The 20493-nt window shown below is 39.8% G+C and overlaps 1 protein-coding gene across 1 annotated transcript in view; it reads left to right on the top strand.

Moving 5' to 3' along the window:
* Nell2 (neural EGFL like 2) overlaps positions 1-18189 on the top strand; it is a 285232-nt gene extending 267043 nt beyond the window's left edge. The window contains exons 17-20 of the mRNA XM_035439207.1: positions 7574-7767; positions 8921-9097; positions 10794-11018; positions 18139-18189. Coding sequence (XP_035295098.1) covers positions 7574-7767; positions 8921-9097; positions 10794-11018; positions 18139-18189 — 647 coding nt within the window. The remainder of the gene's footprint in view (positions 1-7573; positions 7768-8920; positions 9098-10793; positions 11019-18138) is intronic.
* Positions 18190-20493: the final 2304 nt, after the last annotated feature.

The raw sequence follows: 20493 nt of genomic DNA, 5'->3' as shown, positions 1-20493 counted from the left end.
GTTATGTCACTTCCTGGAATCACATGACAACCCTTCTCTGCCTATACTTCCCAGTATCCTCCTTGTCTCTTAGTCCTACCTATCATCCTACCTGCCAAATCAGCATTTTATTCATCAACCAATAAGACAAGCATATACACCGAAGAACATTCCCCATCAAGGGACGGAAACCTAGTGTTAGCTAATAATCACTTAACATAGTACCAGTGCTTGACTTTGCAGCTGGGATTGCCCTACCATTGGGATTTCTAGCCTGTGCCAAATAAAGATGGGCTACTGTCTGTAGACAGATTAAGCTGAGATTTTCTTCACCTCCCCCAAAATACTTTGTTTATTCCGTGATTCTGTGTTAAAATTGGCTTTTTTAAAGGTTATGCAAAAAAAGGAGAAAGATGGCACTTTCTGCATTTGCAAAACACCCATGTCTGGCAGCTCATAACCGCCTATAACTTCACTGCTGGAGGACTGAATGCCTGTCCTCCATTGGCACATGCACTCACCCACTCACTACCCCAAAACACATAGCTGTAGTTAAAAAAATCAGACTAGGTCTTTAAAATATGCATAAAAACATGATTATAAACTGACTAAAAATAATGCAAGCATACAGCAACATAAGAGAGAGCACAGTAAAACCACCGACTAGACAATTTTATGCATAGAAAGAAAGGTTTAGTGGGGATCAAACAGCCAAGCCTGTCTCTGGAGGTGGAAAGGGCAGAGAGGACAGGAAAAAGGTGGGGAAAGCCTTGTCAGTTTTATGGGGTGGACGTTGAAGTGGGAGGGAGTGTATAAGTCAGAATAGCCAGGGGTACAAGGTGGGGGTGTGGGAGCTGGGACAGCCTGGGAACTAGCCATGGGGACCTTGATCTGTTGTAGGTTTGAGTTTGTAGAGATCAAGATGCACACTGTTGCGAGCAGCTGACTCTATGGGGTGGATAAGGGAAGTAATAGCTTTTCCTGACAAACAGAAAATCATGAGGTTTCTGAGGAATGCTGAGTTTAGTTAGCAATCTTTCTGTTTACCCCGTGAGGGTCCAGCCTGCAGTGAGCCCAGACTGTCATTTACAATGTTGTGAAAAGCACTGGCATTTTCGTGGCCCATTTTGGACTTAACAAGCAGGATGAAGATTCACACTAAATATACACCTCACTGTAATTCCTCTTCCCATTGTTTCTACTGATTCTTACGGATAATCTGTGTTTCACTTTAGCTGCTATCATTGCATACTTTTGTTCATTTGAACAGGAAGAAACAATGTCCCTCTACTATCTCACAAATATGTGACCACAAGTTTAATGTGGGATGTTGACTTAGTTACTTTTCTATTGCTTTGAAGACACCATAACCACATGCATGTTCCTTGTTCCTTACTGGGACCTCTTCCCTAGTCTCAGATACATAGATCCCATGGCCTTTGAAGCACCTCAGTTGGGATTTCTCATGGCATCTCAGATCCAGTGGACACCATCTGGACTCTTTGTTTTCTCCAAGCTTTATAGATCCCTTAGCAAGGTATCCAAACCATTATCTTAATGTCATCTTTTCTTTCTTTCCTTCACATCTGAAATACAGCAGATGAACTCATTTCTAAGTTCACTGTATCAGATTTCTAAATGCATTCATTCAAAATAAATCAAATCTGATGCCCCATCAGCTCTGCAGTTACCAAAATGGTCTAAGGGCTTTCTTATCTGGGCTGTTACTGCAGTTTTCAGACTAGCCTCCCTACTTCTACTACTGTCACCCTGAGATTTATTCCCTTCTGTTTATACTTCTGGAATCTCTCATCTCTCAGAGTAAAATGCAGACCCTGCCCATAGTTGATAAGGGCCTGGTTGGCATATGTGCTTGTTATCTTGCCATTTTTAAAAACATACCAGATGGATTCCTTTGCATGAGCTCTTCTCTTTGCATGGAATGCCCCCTCCCTACTTCACCACACAGGCTTTTACTTCATCCAGATACCTTTCAGCACTTTTTACTTGCCCTGCTCCACTTTCCTTCAGAGAAATAATAAATTCTCCCAGAGCCCTATTACATGCTCTTTTGTTTGTTTGCTGACTATATGCATTAGAATGTGAGCTTATAAGTTTGTTTGCTTGTCAGCTGCTAGATCTCTAGACATGTAACAATGCTGGGGACATGATAGGTGATATAATGATTTGTCTAGTGAAAATAATTGAGATGGAAAGTAGGTACGTAGGTAGAGTGATTGTAGTGTTATCAACTTGATATAATTTAGAATACCATGGGCCTCTGAATGTGTGTGGAGGGCTATCTTGATTATATTAACTGAGGTGGAAAGAGGTATGTGCTGTGGGTAGTGCCAGTTCCAGGGTTGGGATCCTGGAGTTCATGAAAAAGAGAAAGTGAGCTACACACAACATTCATTGCTCTCTGCTTCCTGACTGTGGATGCAGTGCGTCCAACTCCTTCAAGCTCCTGTGACTGCCACCATGGACCATCATACACCCAAATAAAGCCTTTCACCCTCGAGTCACTTTTGTCAGGGTATTTTTATCACTGAAGCAAAAAAGAAACAGCTATCCAAGTGAGAGACCTTTAAATTTTAAGTTATCAGGCATCATCCACATTAGAATTAAATGTATGAGCTATAGTATAGGTAAATATTTGATATATTAAAGAGACATAGTGTTCAAACAAAAATAACTAGTGCCCTCTTGATTTCAGAAAGTAAAAAGATGATTACACATTAAAAATAGAGCATGAAAAACCTAAGACACATACACAGACATGCTTTTCAAGGCAATCCCACTAACACAAAGTTTTCTTTTAAAAATGGGAAGCTTGTTCTACTATTATCTACCAATAAAATTTGAGACATTTATTAGAAAACCATACTATTCTCTCAGAAGGCAGCCCTCTCTGGGGGACTGCTTTAAAAGAACTGCTGTGGTTTAAGAAATAAACCAGAAGTGTATACAGATGCCCATTTCCTGCAATTGGAGTGATTTGCCAAATTGTAATATTAGTATTTAGAAAGACTCTGTTGTAAGAGTATGGTAATATTAGTGAAGAAACCATTTTTCTGTTGCTTAAAAATAAAGGCATTTCAAATTGGGGAAGCCAAAGCAGTGTGTTTGCAGTTACTCTGAAGTGCAGGATTCACACTTGAAGACATGGATAATAGCTGTCCTATTTCACTACTGTTTAGGCTATGCTTATGTCCATCATGTGTGCTTTTGTATACTGCATCCATACAAATCTTTTGCAATTCTTCCCCTTCCTCTTTCTCAGCAGTTTAGACTTCCTTCCCAATGATGTGCTGGAGTGCCACTTTCCTGCTCTATGCCGTGATTTCTCCTATGCCCAGGATTTGGAAAATTGGTGCACAACCCAGACTTTTCCCTATAATTGTCTATTTATAGTCATGTTCCCATATTTTTTCTTTCTTTAATTTTGAATGATCTTCAAATTTGGTGAAGTTTGAAATATTATGTTCAAGCCAAATATTGCTCATCTTTTATTTAAGTCAAGAAGGAGGTGCAATTAAATTCATCTAGTTCAACCCAACAAGCAAATATTAAACATATGGACAATCCCATTGGGCACAGCAATAGGTGTCTCAGGAGAGAGGGTACTGTGAGTTCTTAGCAGATGAATAGGTCATGAGACAAGGTGGGAAACACTGAGAAAACTCTTAAATCTAAGAGCACAAGTAAGAGGTATGCTATGTGGGGTTGGAGGTGTTTCTTCCCATTCTGCATTAAAGAAACCTTCTTGGAGTGTTTTTTTTTTTTTTTTTTTTTTTTTTACTTTGTTCCAGGACTTTGTTAAGCACGAGGAAATTATTGATGTGAAGTGGATGTGTGGTGATACATTATTTATGATTTATTAAAGCTTGCCTGAGGGTCCAGGAAACTATACTAGCCACAAGCCATAGAGGTCAGGCAATGAAAACATACACCTTTAATCCCCAAAACCATACTAGTTGGCCTCAGGTGATGGTGGCACACACCTTTAATCCCAGGACTCAAGAGACAAGCAGATGTATCTCTGTTAGTTCAAGGCCACACTGAGCTACATGAAATTGATCCAGTACTAAAGAGAAACAGCTCACATAAAGGTGATCACAGCACCTGGGATCACAAGCCTTTAATCCCAGCACTAAGGAGGTGGAGACAGAAGTGATATGGCTGGGCAGAGAGAACTATAAGGAAGAAGCAAAGCCTTAAAGATTTAGTCTACAGCCATATCAAGGAGAGGCAGCAGTCTAGAATTGCAGTCTGAGGATTCTTGGAGCTGGCCAGATCACTCTTTCGGTCTGAAGTAGAGGTAAGAGTTAGTGGCTGGCTTCTTTGCTTTTCTGATCTTCAGCTCGAGCTTGAACCCCATTATCAGTCTCTGGGTTTTTATTTTTCTTGTTACAAGGGTGTGATCAAGGAAGTAACTTTCAGTGTCTGATATGAAATTGGAACGTGAGTCTGATGGACTGTTTTTGAAAGGGTAAATAGTTGGAGCATGTCTGAACCAAGTCCACATCTTGGTCCAGACCTGTTTGATGAATGCCAGACCTATGTATCCAACACTAAACAGCTGCACACTGAAGCCCAGAGGAAATCTAACAACATGCCCTGAGCAGAGCTCATGCCTGCTGTCCTCCCTGGTCCTTCTTCCATTCCTTATGAGGCTGTACTCCCCTTTCTGTATAGCAGCAACCAAATTTTCTAAGACCGAAACAGTCTTGATTTGCTTTCCCCATGTTTAAGCCAGAAAGTTCATGGTGCTGGTCCTTTGGTACCTCCTGCTGTATGTTCCCAGGTGCAGCCTTGTGCTGAAGGACTCAAACCTGGATCCTGAGTGCCTGGTTTCCATCTGGGCATTTGCACCTTCTTGACCAGCACCTCAGGGAGATTTTGCAACATTTCAGGCCAGTCTCCTGATTTGTAAACTTAGGTCTTCCTCATAGCTTTAGCCAGTGGTGTAAGGACCAAATGTGCTGCCCATGGGTTGTACTCAAGAGCTCACACAGAGGGACTGCCCCACAAAGCAGCTTAGACTATGTTCACTCCTTGCCTGGATTCCTGAACCAGCCAATTCACTGACCTCTTAGCTTTAAACTCTAATCCACTCAAAGCCATTTTCCAAAATGAAGCCAAAGAAACCTTTCTAAAATGAAAATCTGTATTTATTCAAAATAACATGTTTGCCTTAGTAATGAAGTTTAGATTTCTTACCTTCTCTTTTCCCAGGGCTGAGTGTGGCTCTTCACCTGTATGGCTGCCTCTTCTGCACTCACACTGGACACTCCATCTGCACCAACACACCTGTTCATCCATAGCTCTATACTGCACACCTTCAAACATATTATTGCTTTAAAGCACCTTAGCTCCTTTTAGCATGGCTGAATATTATTTACAATGTACTTGTTAAGCATAAAGAACATACAAGATAGGGATTGAGATCACTCATACAAGAGTGAGCTGCGCCAAATACTGATGCTGCTAGTGTCCGGTGAGGAACATATGGGACCAATGGACTCAGAACATCATTTCTTTAATAGCCACTTACTAAGAGTTGCTAATATTTGTAGTACTTCAATTCCTATGAGCACCAGTTCTCTCACATGTAAGAGTTTCAAGTTCATTTCCTCAAACAAATTGGTAATTAGGAAATCTAGTTTAGATAACATGTAGAAAAGGCAACCAGTTCAAACTTATTTGAGTCCACTTGAAGAGGGAAGTTATAAGTAATCTATCAAGTGCACTGCCCCCCTTCTTATATGGATGAAGAAACTACATGTAGACCGTGGTGGTGGGGGAGTTTGAACTCTGTGTCTTTATGAGAAATGTGTTTTTCATAGAATACATACTCTTCACATTCCTAGACATCTCACAGTCTTTCTGGAAATGGACAGACTCGTTCCATCCTGAGGGGAATGTGGTACCTAGCAGCCAGGCTTTCACCTAAACATCCAGTGGGATGGGAGAGAAAGAGCACCACAAATGTCCAGCCTTTTGTGGATAACGGCTTTACAGTGCATGTCAACATGGTGCATATAGTTAGAGATGTCTGTAGGGTTCCTCGTCAAAGGAATGAAATTGCTATGGTTAATGATTTGCTGCATACTGTAATTCACAATTCTAAGAATATTAGACACAGAGAGCAACACAACAAATATGCCCTAATATTATTAGGAAAAGACCAAATATAGAGCTAATTTATAAAATTTCATTTTCTTCTCAAAGACAAAATTTTACCTAATCTAAAATATGTGTGAGCACATTATTAATTAATGATTGAAGTATATCTCAATGCTGATTTCTCTCCTAATTGTAGCACATACCACAAAGCTCTGCCCTTTATAAATTGAGCTGGAGTAAAACTCACTAGGGTCATAACACTTGCAGCCACTATCCCAATCTAGTACTTTTGTAGAGATGCAATTAATACAAAATAAAGGAAAACAGAGAAAAAAGACACCATGTGGATTATTTTCAGAATTTTAAAATTTAAATGTAGCCAAGACAGAATCTTGAGCAACCCATGTTCAATTAGAATTGAAATAAAGACACAGAAAAAAAAAAGATATTCACTCAATTTTCTCTTGAGAATTTTCGAGAAAAATCAGAACACAGTTTCCCTACTTGCAAACTGCTAGTTTCTAACCCTCTCCTCTCTAACCCACTCCTCCCTAACCCGCTCCTCCCTAACCAACTCCTCTTTCTTGACCTTTACTTAGAGGAAGCAGATGAAAAGGGAAATAACCGCTTACTGCCACTCATGTAATCTCTCTGAAATGTATTTTGGCTTGTGACCTTTAAATTATGGGATAAATAGAATGAATCACATCTCTTGTTATAGACCTGATCTCTGGGTCATGATATGTTTGCTTTTCATCTGTATGAAAATGCTTTAGACTGCTAGTGGTCACCGAATAGGTGAAGTTGGGTGAAGAACGGGCAGTTGCCAATGAGTCAGACCAGGCCTGAAAGGATCATATGAAAGGGAAGTTGAGAAGCAATGGTATCCTTGAGAGAGATGGTAATTGCAGGTTGTCTTGTTCCTCTGTGCTATGTAGAAGGGTTCAAGGACACTGCCAGCAAACCTAGACCTTGAGGGAAGAGCCCCTGCACCCAGGCAATATGCTGGAATTGCATTGTGTAGAGGTGGCTGGGAAAATAGGGTTTGAAATGGAACAAAATGTCTCAGGTCCCCCTGACATTTCTCCCACTAGAAAGGGATGTTCTGCAAATACCAGTGTGACACTAGGGATGATATCCCAGGAAAACACCAGAACACTTTTAGAATTTTCATTACCAAGCTGTTTTATTTAATAACTTGAGCCATGTTCTAACTTCCAGAGATATCAGTGTTTCTCAAATTCTAATGTTATTTACACAGATATAAAAGTTAATAATCTTGACAAGCTTATTTTTTCTTAAAATCAAAATTTTACAATGTTTTCCTGCGAACTCCCCAGATTACTCAGTGCCTTAGTCAGCATGCGAAGGGAAACATGTCTAGGTAAATGCAGGAACTCCCTGATCGCAACTGTTCAAAACAATAAAATGCTGGGTCATACTGTGCCACTTCTGTTGCCTGTAGATATTGACGAATGTGGAACTGGAAGACACAGCTGTGCCAATGACACCATTTGCTTCAACTTGGATGGTGGCTATGACTGCCGTTGTCCCCACGGGAAGAACTGCACAGGGGATTGTGTGCATGATGGAAAGGTCAAACACAACGGCCAGATCTGGGTGCTGGAAAATGACCGGTGCTCTGTGTGCTCCTGCCAGGTTGGTATGAATGAAAGGATTTGCTTGGGTTGTAATTTTCACACATTTGAAGTGTTTGGATTGACAAGTGTTGACAAATGTGTGCAACCATTTAACCAAAATGACAGTTACTATAACAGAGCATTTCCATTAATGCAAATGTTGACCAGGTCTTTTCTAGCTAACCTTTTCCCTCCCACTCTGCCTGGAATCAGGCCAACACAGCTTCCAATTAAATAATGATTATAATTAAATTCATATTTTCCAGAGCCTCACATATTGGAATCAGACAGAATATGTTCTTTGTGCCTGGCTTCTTTCAGTCTCAATGTTATATTTTCCATCTTTATTATATATATATATATTATATATATATTTACATGTATCTTTTTCTTTTTGTTGCTGAACAATATCCCATTGCACAATTTATCACAATGTATTTATCTACATTAATAACACTTTATGACTATGTTAATTTTTCCTGAATCATAAAATTATATTTGAATGAAAGAATAAATTATGTCAGAGTAGATAAGCTTTCACCCAGGAGTGGAAATGTCTGTCTTGATAAATGTTATATTTAGACGTGTTCTCTAGTGTTTACTCAGTTAATGGTAGGGACTTAAATTATAGCTAAATGAATAGTCTTATGTGTAAGATAATCAACTATTATGAAAGAAATTGATATTTGTACAAAAAATAATGCCTAACTATTCCAGAAATTTGGCAAATTGTGAGGCTGATTAACAACTACAAAGCTCTGTAATAACACATCTTACTTTCATACAAAAATAATAACCAAATTGCTGTATAAGATTCAAATATATGATTATTCATACACACATTACAAACACATGCACACACCACACACACACACACACACACACACACACACACACACACACACACATACACATATATATATATATGAACTATGAACTACATGGTGACCATAACTTTTACACTAGTAAGTTTCTGAACATTTTCTTCCTAGCCAAGTCATTAAGGAGTAGTATGAGGAGGAAATTAGAAGTCTTCCAGCTTTGGGCTCATTTCTGGAATTTAAAGGCAAGTTTTAGTTTAGTAGATGTTGTAGGTCATCCTGTGCTCTGTAAACCATGATATTCTGAGAAATGTAGAGACGTGATAACACTCTGTTCATCTTCTAACACAGACTGGATTTGTTATGTGTCGACGAATGGTCTGTGACTGTGAGAACCCCACAGTTGACCTTTCCTGTTGTCCTGAGTGTGACCCAAGGTTGAGCAGTCAGTGCCTGCATCAAAACGGGGAAACCATGTACAACAGTGGTGACACCTGGGTCCAGGATTGCCGGCAGTGCCGCTGCTTGGTAAGTTAAACAGGAGAACATCCCTTCTAGAGTGTTGACAGTCACAAACACAAAACCTGGACAAAAAGATGGAAAGATGAAGCCAAAAACGTCATCTGGAGTGATGGAGTGGCCTGCACTGCGTACACTTTCTCTGAGATATCTACTTCTTGGGGTACTCCTAGCTTAAACTAAGAAATGCCTCTTATGGCTCCCTCCCATGCATCTTAGACTTGAAGATAATTATGAACAATGAATTCATGAAAAAGAAATCATTCTTTTCAAGTAAAATCATTAACCACTCTCTGTCAGTTCCTCACATGTAAAAAGCAAAACAAAGGTAACATTTTAGAGCTGGGAAGATGGTTCAGTGGTTAAAACACTTGCCTTAAATGGTGAGGAACAGAGTTCAAATCCCCAAAACCCAAGGAAATGCCACATGGGTATGGTGGCTTCCAGTAATCCAGCCACAGCAGGCAGGAGCAGATGGTCCCAAGCAAGCTTGCCAGCAAGATTAGTCATATTGATGAGCTGTGGGTCAGACTGAGGGACCCTGACTCAGTGAATATGGTGGAAGATCAAATAAGAATTCTTCATGCCATTAGTCTTAGGCATCTCTATCTGAATGGTCATCCCCATGCAATAAATTCACACACATGCAAAGTGCATGCATTTATACATGCATGTGCACATGCATTTCCTGGAAAATGGGAAAAAAGACAAGGAAATGTTTTGTTTTTTTTTCCTAAAGATTGTTCCTGTCATAGTGTGTGGTTACTTTGTTCCACACACTATGACTGTGTGATAGTGACATATTAGGAAAGCTGTATGTATTTGTGAAACTTTTCTTTTAAATAACGGGCAAAGAGAAAAAGATTATATAGAGAGAAAACACCAACTCTTTCCAACTGACTCCATTTCTTGTGTGTCCCTGAAAGTGTAAATTAAAGGGAAAGCTACTGCATGTGTCTTTGCAGTAGAAGTGTCACAGGAAAGACGCCTTTGAAGTCATGACCAGTTTCCTTCCTGTTTGTGTGGAGATATTTTTAGGGTCACGCTTCTGTGTTGTCTGTCTTTTTGTCCTTTCAACCCAAATATCAATTGCAAGAACAAGGTCGGTTTTTGCACCCAAAAGCTGCTTTCATCTCTGAAACACTGAGGTTTAAAACCAAGAGGAAAATAGCAAATAGGTGGGACCTGCTTAAGGTCCAATTCACAGTTTCCTACGTGAAATAAGAGAGGGAAATCAAATTTTGTTTTGTCTCATTTTGTGCTGCTTTGTTGGGGGTGGCACATTCAAATTCCTTACACTGAAAAATGTGTAATTTAGCAAAGACATTGTCAAATTCTGTTTATATCTCATTTTTTGGTCAATGGATAAAGTTTTTCAAAGATTAATAAATAAGTTAGAAGGAAAAATTAAGACTATCTGAGGATCAGAGACTATAGAAATTTCTTCCACTATCCCTTGTCCTAAAGCCGTTCACATCTGTTTTGGAGAAATGGATGTTGCTTTTGTTTTAATGTCGTTCTTGTTTAGTCCTCAAATACTGTTTAAACATCCATTACAAAAGAGATGCCAGCATCCAGTGGGGCTTCTATAGGTTCTCTGAAGATATGTGGGCTTTGAAGACCTAAGTATAAAAATCACTCTCCTGTCTTTCCTTTTTTGCCTCTCTTCTCTCTGGTACATTCCCTTTGCCTCTCTCCCTCACAGCAAGGAGAAGTTGACTGCTGGCCCCTGCCTTGCCCAGAGGTAGAGTGTGAATTTAGTATCCTTCCAGAGAACGAGTGCTGCCCACGTTGTGTCACGGATCCTTGCCAGGCCGACACCATCCGCAACGACATCACCAAAACTTGCCTGGATGAGATGAATGTGGTTCGCTTCACTGGGTCTTCCTGGATCAAGCATGGCACAGAGTGTACTCTCTGCCAGTGCAAGGTAAGGCCACTGGGTGCAGGAGTGGGTGTTCTGCCAGCTGTACCCAGGGCTTGCAGATGACGGTGTGCTTCTCCTGGGTGATGGAGAGCTGGTCTCAACCTGTGCGTTGTTCAAGCAGAAGTCGAAGCTCAGTTTCATTAGTGCCACACCGACTGCCTTGTGCATTGAGATAGGTTTTCAGGGTAAAGGAGCTTGTGTATGTTGCCGCCAGCATTAGCAGTAGCAACAACTCAGTGTCCTAATGTAGCCAACCACATAGATTTCATTGCTCCTTTTATAGGGGAAGACAATATTATTTCATTGATTTTTATCTGGTTCTTTTATGAGTTCCATAAAATATATTGACAAAGTAGATACATTACATTTTCTAAAGTGAAAATCAATCTGGCAAGAATGGGTGTGTCTCTTGGCTATTGTGGTCAGCTATACTCAATTGAAGAAGTTAGAGTCTGATGCTTATTATATTTTATTCCTACAGTTGGTAAAAATCATTATAAAGATTTTTTTCACTTTATTCTCATAGGAAAACAACATTATGCCACTTACTTCAGCAACCACATGTAATAATACAATGTAGGCAGCACTGTGACTAGGTTCAAGAAAGCAACTTGATTAATATCCATATAAAAATTAAACTTAGTGAGGTCACTTTGTACCTCATAGTCATAATTTGGAGATTAACACTAAAACATAACCAATAATATTAAGGGCTTAACAACAATAACAGATAAAGATGTCAAACTACTTAGCACTGCTTATCTGTGTCTGCTCTAACTTTTAGTGAGCCTTTCCTTTTTATAATCAATAGAACTCCTTCATTCATATTCACTTAGTGCGATTTCTCACTAGAAGGGCTCAATGCAACAGGACAAAGAAACCTAAAACACTTGAAACTTTGAGACGTCTGTTATATCTTCTTCAAAGCCTCACTTCTTGTTCTTTCAATAAATGCAATTTGTCAATCTAGATTTTGAGTGCACATTTGCTACCGTTTTCTGAAAGTGCACCAGCAAATTTGAAGGAAGACTCTTAATATGTTACTCCCGATGTATATGCAGAATGGTTTTGTGTTTGATATGAGTATATTTAACCACGTACATATCTAAATTACAGCACTGGTGTCCAGCAGGTGTTTTTCTTTTGACATCTAACTACCAAGTCAACATGAGTCTTCTTACTCCTTTGAATTGTTACATCGGCTGTTCTTGCACATTGACAACAAACATATATAACAGGTGGTAGGATAAAGGTTACATCAAGTAAAGCCCAGACAGGATTCTGCAGGAAACAACCATGCTTTTAAGGGTTATTGCCTGTCACTCATTGCCTTCTAAATGATAATGCACTCTTTTGATGCTTGGTAAGAACGTCTTCCAGAAATTATATTCTGTTGCTGAATCCCTGTTTTTGTTGGTAAGTACTGATTATGTGGCTTATAAGATTATGTTCACTTTTTGCCAAATTTATTCAAAATATCCATTTGTACTATTTAATTCTGTGTTATTTTTAAAATGAAGGTCAAGAAAATAAGCTTTAGACAGAGCATCAGAAGCAAGCACTCTCTACAGTTGGTTGTTTTTGAGCACCAGTTCTGTCCATTCTCCTCTTGTTCCCCCTGTTTAAAGTTGTTTATTCTAGTCAATAAATACCAACGAAATTGAAAGTATGCCATTTAGTTTAGTTTCTGTAACATTATTTGTACTTACTGTATACCACTGGAATTAACATAAAAATCCACTCAATAATCTAAATGCTTAAAAATGGCATGGGCCTTGTGCTTATTCCAGAGGTGATGACATGTAGACACAGTCAGTCATTCCTGAAAGTATGTGTGTAGTAGCTTATTGTCTGTATTGAGCTGTGTTTTGAGGCCTTTAATGTGAACTAAATAGTTTACAATTCAGATTCTCATCACACTACCCAAATTTTCATTTTCCAATAGCCTGCTCTGACTGCTGACTGTCATATTAAATGACATATGTGGACAACAATATTTTTCCTTGGATATAGGATCTCTCACATCTCAAGCTGTTATCAATCTTGTTTTGTAGCAGAGACAATGACCTTGAACTTCTGGTTCTTTTGTCTCTCCCTCACACTGACTGCATGACTATCACACATTACCACTCCTGGTCTATGTATTGTTGGGCACAGATACCAGCTTTATGCATGCTAGACAAGCACTCTGCTAACTCAGTTACATGCTCAGCACAGGCAGAAAACATTTTTATCACTACACAATATTATCTGGAACAAAGCTGCCAGAGATAAAAAACTCAGCCTGAGAAATCAGACTCCCGAGAAGGAAAGACTCCATCAACTGTGTTGATTGTGTGACAGCAGGGGACCTGACTTAGTTTCTTTGTGGCTCAGCTCACCTAAAAATGAACATAATAACTACTTGAACCATACCATAGAGAGGGTTGCTGTAAGGATTAAGCGAGATAATTCACACAGAAAAATTCATGGATTGCTCAGGATTTTAAGAGTAAGTAACCAATAAATGTTGGCTGTTACGGTGTAAAGTAGATAAGCCTTAATACTATCATGCCAGAAATAAAGACATTACTGTAACTATGATGGAGACAGGAAAACCATGTGAAGGCAAGAGGCTGCGCAACTTGCAAAGTGTTATATACTGAGGAATCAGTATTTCCTTTGTAAGATAGATCTAGACAATAGAAATTACTTGAATGAAGCAGTACTATATTCCCTTTTCCCTTTTTAAAAATATTGTGTATGTGTTACAGGCATGTGTGTGTGCAAGTGTACATGCCCATGTATTCACAGAAGCTAAAGGAGGACACTGAGTGTTCTGGTGTACCACTCACTACCGTATTCTCTGGATACAGGGTCTTGCACTGAATCTCGAGCTAGGCTGGTGGACAGCAAGCCCCCACGATCCTCCTGCCACACTCAGCAATCCTGAGTTATAAGTGTGTATGGCCAAGCCCACCATCTTATGCGGTGATGGGGACTTGAACTTAGGTCCTTGTGTTTGTAAAGCAATTACTCTTACCCACCGAGCTGTCTCCCCTCTCCTCACCTTTTATCTTTCTGGATTTATGGTCAAATATAATTTTTTAAAGAACCAAGTTGTATCCACCATTTAGAAGTTAAACTCTGGAATTAGGAGTGAATTACCTTTTCCTAAATAGACAAACAGCTTTATGATTGGTCAGAGAGTCTAGAGCTTTAAGCAATGGAATGAACTGACTCACTGAAGGCTCTTTGCTTGAGCAAATCTTCACTGGGCAGAGACCTTTGGGATTGGGAATTAGGGGTCTTTAACTAGCTACTTACGAAGGCCAAATGACTGGGGTCTGGTTTCAGAGTGAAGCTGCTGAACTTCTAAATATCACCATCATCAAAAAGAAACTTAAAAGATGAAGGAGTGACAGTGACCTCTATGCTAGCTAGTATCTCATAGACAGAAAGAAAATCCCACAGACAAGTAGCATTGTAACAAACTGCATCAAGAGACCTTGGGAAATAGGTGTGGAGGAAAAACAGATTACATAAAAAAACTATCCTCATTTGCTCTCTATTGCCATGATAAACACCATTGTTAAAAGCAGATTGGGTTGGAAAGGGTTTATTTGAGCTTATACTTCCAAGTCAAGGTCTATCTTTGACTGAAGTCAGGCAGGAACTGGGGTAGAGACCGTGGAGGAATACTGCTTTTTAGCTGGCTCTGGCTAATGTTCAGTCAGCTCTCTTATAAAACTGAGGACAACCTGCCCAGGAGTGGTACTGACCACAGTGGCCTGCCTCTCTCAAATCAACCAGTATTCCAATTTCTCACACACATAACGGTAGGCCAGTCTGTTCTGGGCAACCCCAGTTAAGACTTCCTCAGATAAGGCTGCACTGTGTTAACAACTGAAGCTAACTAGAACACCAGAATTTCTAGATGACAATTTGAGGGAAATAACTTCAAATATAACAGTATATTCCACTGAAAAAGAATTATAAAAGTAATTCAAAACAATGACAATATAATTAAATATTTATCAATTTTCTAGACAAGAGATTCATTTTTAACCTACAAGTAATAAAATATAACTCAAAGGAGAAAAATTGAGTTTATACAGAAAAACAAAATAACAAAATGAAAGGTCACAACTGGGAAAATACTTTAAGCATTTTTGAACTTTTTGTTAGATTTGAAATATACAAAAACTAATGAGAAAACTCTCATTGCCCCACAAATAAATCAGAATAAACAAATAGTTCTCTAAAAATCACATAAGAGAAATCATTCAATGTTTAAATAGCATAAATGTAAACCCTCATAAGTCATTACTTTTATAATAATTTCCAAGGCTGACAGAAATGCCAAGCTTTTAGTCTCATGAGCTGTTGATGTCTGTGAACAAACCATGTCAGCTACCCATAACCCCATCCACTCCATCCCAGTCTGAGGATCTAACCTAAAGACACAGTCTAAAGTATGAACCAGCTCTGTGCATAGTAGAGTTGATCTCAACATTGAGTTTAGCATGAAAGGGACAGTGGTAACTACTCAGCAGTAACCACAGCTGAGAAGTAGCAGTGTCTCAAGTCACTTTACTGGTGTAGCGATTCCTCAAGTTATATACAGTTACTATTCCTGGGAGACTGTCCTCTGACTTCTCCAAACCTTCTGTTTGAGGTATAGTCATGTGTAGCTGCCAGACTAGGGAATACCTTAGCATCAGTCCCAAGTAAAAGGGAATCACACAGTAGATTCCCATTCCTTTAAGGCTGAACCCCCACTAGTGCCTGCCTGCCACTCTTCATGGCTCCCAGTTATCTTTATGTTTTGTCCAGACTAGTAATCATGGATGTTAATTCATAGAATAAATTCTGCCATTGCTGAATCTGGAATACCAGGGGATGTTTCCTTGGGCATTAAAGCATGAACTAATAATACTTTCCCAGTTGAGAAGCTCCGATGATACAGATTGTAGTGCATTTTTCCCTACAGCAGGGAACTTGCAGACAGGGACTAAGAAAACATGTCAAAAGGGTGTTGGAAATATGTCTTTTCCAGAAGCATGCATGGGAACAATGGTGATGACTTCCCCTCACAGCATCCTGATGCCAGTTGCACACAGTGAGAGATGCTGCCACAAATTCTCCACCATTCTGTTTCAAAACCACACAGTTTGAGAAGCTGATGGGTAACCTAGCAACAAGGTCATGGATAGAAAACCTCCACCTCTGAGCATGATGTCACAGTTGTCAGTGCTACCACGAGGCTGAAAGAGGGTCCAGAACAAGAACTCTGACAAATATCTGAGCAAAGATAAGGATTGGCTTTAACACGTGCCACTCTGCTTCGTTATAGACTAGATTGCTTCCGCATTTGAATGTTTTGCAAAGGCTGGAATAGTAAAATACATTTCTGTAAAATTATCTATAACACTTGATTTTATCACATAAATGTATAATAACCTTTTCACTGCCTAAAGTCATTGTCTGAGAGAAAAATCCAGTAGAGAGATGAGAATTAGACACAGATTTAACCTGCTTTACCCCAGCTCTCTCATTTACTAAGCTGTGTAATTTTGGACAGGACTTTAGCCTTTCTGTTCTGTTTCTGAACTGAAAAGTGTGGTTGTCAATGGTGATTCCACTGCAGCAGTGAAATTAGGAAATGTATTTAGGACACATGGCAAAATGTCTGGCAAAGTGCGCCATCCTGATGTGTAAGGATTTTTCCTCCCTGTATTACCATGGCAATCACACCAATTGTCATTAGTTAGCTAGAAAGAGAGACAGTTGGAAGAAACAAAAGAGGGAGGGGTTTTGCTTCTTTGCAGCTATACTATTCTAATACCCTAGTGTAATAAGTAGTTTTTCACATCTGTCTCTGTCCTGCTTCTCCCACAAACACACACACACACACACACACACACACACACACACACACACACATTTCAACTTCACACTGTTTCATAAGTTTCACCAATTTAAATGTCCCATTTGGACCACTTTTTAGTTCTTTCTTACTTAATGCAGATGTTCAAGATTTGGTGAGTGTATATATCACTGCAAAGTCCTTGTGCCTCGTGCCCGGCGTCTACTTTTCCTGCCACTGTCTGCTGCTCTTGGCTTAACTGTCACATCTTCAGGAGGTCTGCCCTGGGCACCAGCCTCAGGAGAGAGAGGACTTTCATTGTCTCATCATTGTCTAACATATTTTCTTTTATCTCTTGAAGCTGAAAGGGAACACCTTCAGCTGGACACCATAGATAACAGAAATGTATTCCTTGTAGCTCTGAGGACTGAAAAAAAAGGTCATTTTCAAAATCCCAGATCAAGGTGTTAGCAGAACTAGAGTCTGACAATCCATTCTTCCAGCTCTTCTGTGTGCTCTTCTTATTGTAGCCTCACATGATAGCAAGTGAGGAAGGAGGGAGGGAGGGAGGGAAGGAGGGGAGGGAGGGAAGAGAGAGAGAGAGGGAGAGAGAGAGAGAGAGAGAGAGAGAGAGAGAGAGAGAGAGAGAGAGAGAGATGTTTCCATTTTCTTCCAGTATCTCATATAGCCTAGGCTGGCCTTCATCTTGCTATGTACCATGTACCTGGGGTTGACCATGAACTCATGATCCTCCTGTGTCTAGCTCCTGAGTACTCGGATTGTGGCAGAGAAGGCATCACCCTTATACCCTAATTAACTTCACAATGCTTCATCTCCTCATATTATTGCACCAAAGATTAAAATGAGAATGTTGGTTTTGAGGAGACACACACTTTTTCTCCAAACACTTTTCTGGCACTTTCCATTATTGTTTATTACATGTTTTTGATATTTACAGTTTTCCTTCCAATAAACTGCAAGTCCTATCCTGTAGTCAATGAATAAGTCTGCATTACTTATCTAAGTTTACTCAGCACATGTTGTGAATAAACGGACAAATGTAAAACAAGAGAATGCCCATGGGTTATAAAAGAGAATGTTGGTCGATCAGCACAAGGATGGGGTCTGTAGGAATGCTCTTAGGAACAATTTAATTATTCGGTTTTCAGAACTTCAGAAATAACACCAACCTGTATACACTTGTTGGTATGTGCTAATCAAAAGTGTGAGAGTTCATGAATGTGTTGAAAACTCACTGTCTGTTTCCCTTTCTAGAATGGCCATGTCTGCTGCTCAGTGGATCCGCAGTGCCTTCAGGAGCTGTGAAGTGAACTGCCTCTGGGGAGATATCTGTTTAAAGAATGTTCTTTCATTTAAAAAGACCAAAAAAAAAAGTGATTTGTGGCCAGCCCAATACAGCTTTGTTAATGGCTGGGTAGATGGATGTCAATGACGAGATTTGTGGAGCTTGAGGAACATCTCTGAGGAAACTAGATGACAATTCTGCCTTTACTGTACCTGGTATCATCTTGTAGAAGAATGGGTGTGGAACACAACCCCTGGATAAGATGCCTGAGCCTGTCAGGTCTGTGAAAGCTGCCAGCTAGATCCACAGGTGCAGGACATGGTCTTCTAGCTCAGAATCATCCTGAATTGGCAAGGTTCCTCACTGAAAGAGGCAGAGGTGAGGCAAGTGAGCTATAATCCAGAAGCTAAGAAGCTGATGCATCTGTACAGTGCACTCTGAAATCTGAAACAAGCTATTGTAATGATAAAAATAACGCGCAGGCATGGTTGCGTAACATTTTCTAACAGGAAGTCACCCCCAGTTCCTTGTTTGACTGCACTCAATATTATTTGGTTGAATTTGTTCAGTATAAGCTTGTTCCTGTGCAAAATAAAATAACTATTTCTCTTACCTTACTCCAGGTGAGTCAGTGTCTCCTTGAGTGTGCCCTGCATTCTATAGCCAGTTTTAAATGTGAATCGCTTTCTAGTTCTGCTGGTGACAAACACTCACTGTGTTATTTCCATGGTGAATGGTGATTTTCATTCAACTCTATGCCTAAGTTGGTGATGAGGAAGATGGATGCCTCAGTCTATCTTGGACCTTCAGATTCACTTCTGTGGTCCTACTCTCTAGCCTAGAGATTATTGTGGAGGGTACAGAAGGTACTAATGGCTTCTCTTTGCTCTGCATTCTCCTTTAGATTCAATCACATTACAGTTGGGGACACTAAGAGCATTTGAGGAGAGGGCAAAAGATGGGCATTTATTCTACTGGGGCCCTTCCTCCCAGATGGTCATTATGATGGACTCTGTCATTTTACTAAAGGTTACCTACATCTTTAAATAGGTGGTCCTCTCTCTCCTCAGCCACACTCTTTAGGTTCTGAAAACCTGCCTGCCCCTTCCATCTGAGAGCTGGTAACACCAGCTGCTCCATCCTTAAGAGATAACTGCTTCATTTCTTATTGCTGTCCCCATTTTGACTCACATTTTTGTGAATGGTCCCTTTGAACTCTTTAAGTAGCCACATTACATGCCATCTGTTTCCTACGAGAATGCTGACATGAAGAGAGGAGTGTGTGAAGGTTGTGAATGCCTTCAAGAAGTGGTCCTTCAATTTTTGATATATAACTGCCTCTCAGGATCAGAAGGGATCGTCATATCCCACACTAATCTAATTCACCCGAATCTCAAGAAGATGAGAATCATAGGCAAGCTGATATCCACTAGCAAGTCAATGTCATATGGCTTTCTTCTTGTGAGTTCAACTGGTGTGAAAAGGAAGCACAGGTGTTGTCAAATTCATTCTTCATTGCACAGAGTTATTTTTCATTAATGAAAGATACAGAGGTGGACAGGCAATGAGCACTTCAAGCCACAGAGCAGGGATGGTGGAGGAACTATCGGCTACTGCCTCACCATTGCTGTGGAGCAACCAACATGAACTGAGCAGGGGAAATGTACAAATATCTAAGTACGGTGTCATGGGAAATATTTATTGCATGTGTACATTTAAACATTTAAGTATCTTTGCATTTTCTGGACTCATCACAATGCGCCTCTGCCCCTCATTAAGCTTATATTTAATTTAAAATATTTGCACATAAGGTTTCTCTCTTTTGGTCAGCCATGCTACTCTGATAGACAGCAGTTTAGTTCCCAAGAGAATAGATGTTAAGCAGAAGGTTTTACATAATTTTCATTACATATAATCTGCATTCTGTTTTGAAATCTCCTGAAACTATTTTTCTTGCTTTTATGAGAATAATATTAAGAGAGTGTGTGTGTGTGTGTGTGTGTGTGTGTGTGTGTGTGTGTGTGTGCATGAGTGTGTGAATGCTCATGCATACACTATGGCTATATCCAGTTATTTATTTATGCATGTCTTTCTAGGAGGAGCAAGGCTGGAATCCCATATCCTAAGTCATTTTTAAGTCTCCTTCTGGCTATAAGAATATTGGTGGTTGGCAATAGCCCAGCCTTCCATAGGTCACCAAATGAGAGAAAACTCAAAATTTAGAGAAGGACGAGAGGACACGAGGGTCCTGTTAGTTCTCTTAATTCAATGAGTCCATTCATAGGGATTAACCTTTTTTTGAGACTTATAAATAGCAGGCCCCA

Source organism: Cricetulus griseus, chromosome 2, assembly GCF_003668045.3.
Source record: "Cricetulus griseus strain 17A/GY chromosome 2, alternate assembly CriGri-PICRH-1.0, whole genome shotgun sequence".
NCBI classification, from domain to species: Eukaryota; Metazoa; Chordata; class Mammalia; order Rodentia; family Cricetidae; genus Cricetulus; species Cricetulus griseus.
The sequence above is the reverse complement of the archived record's forward strand: the minus strand, read 5'-3'. Positions and strand labels throughout refer to the sequence as shown.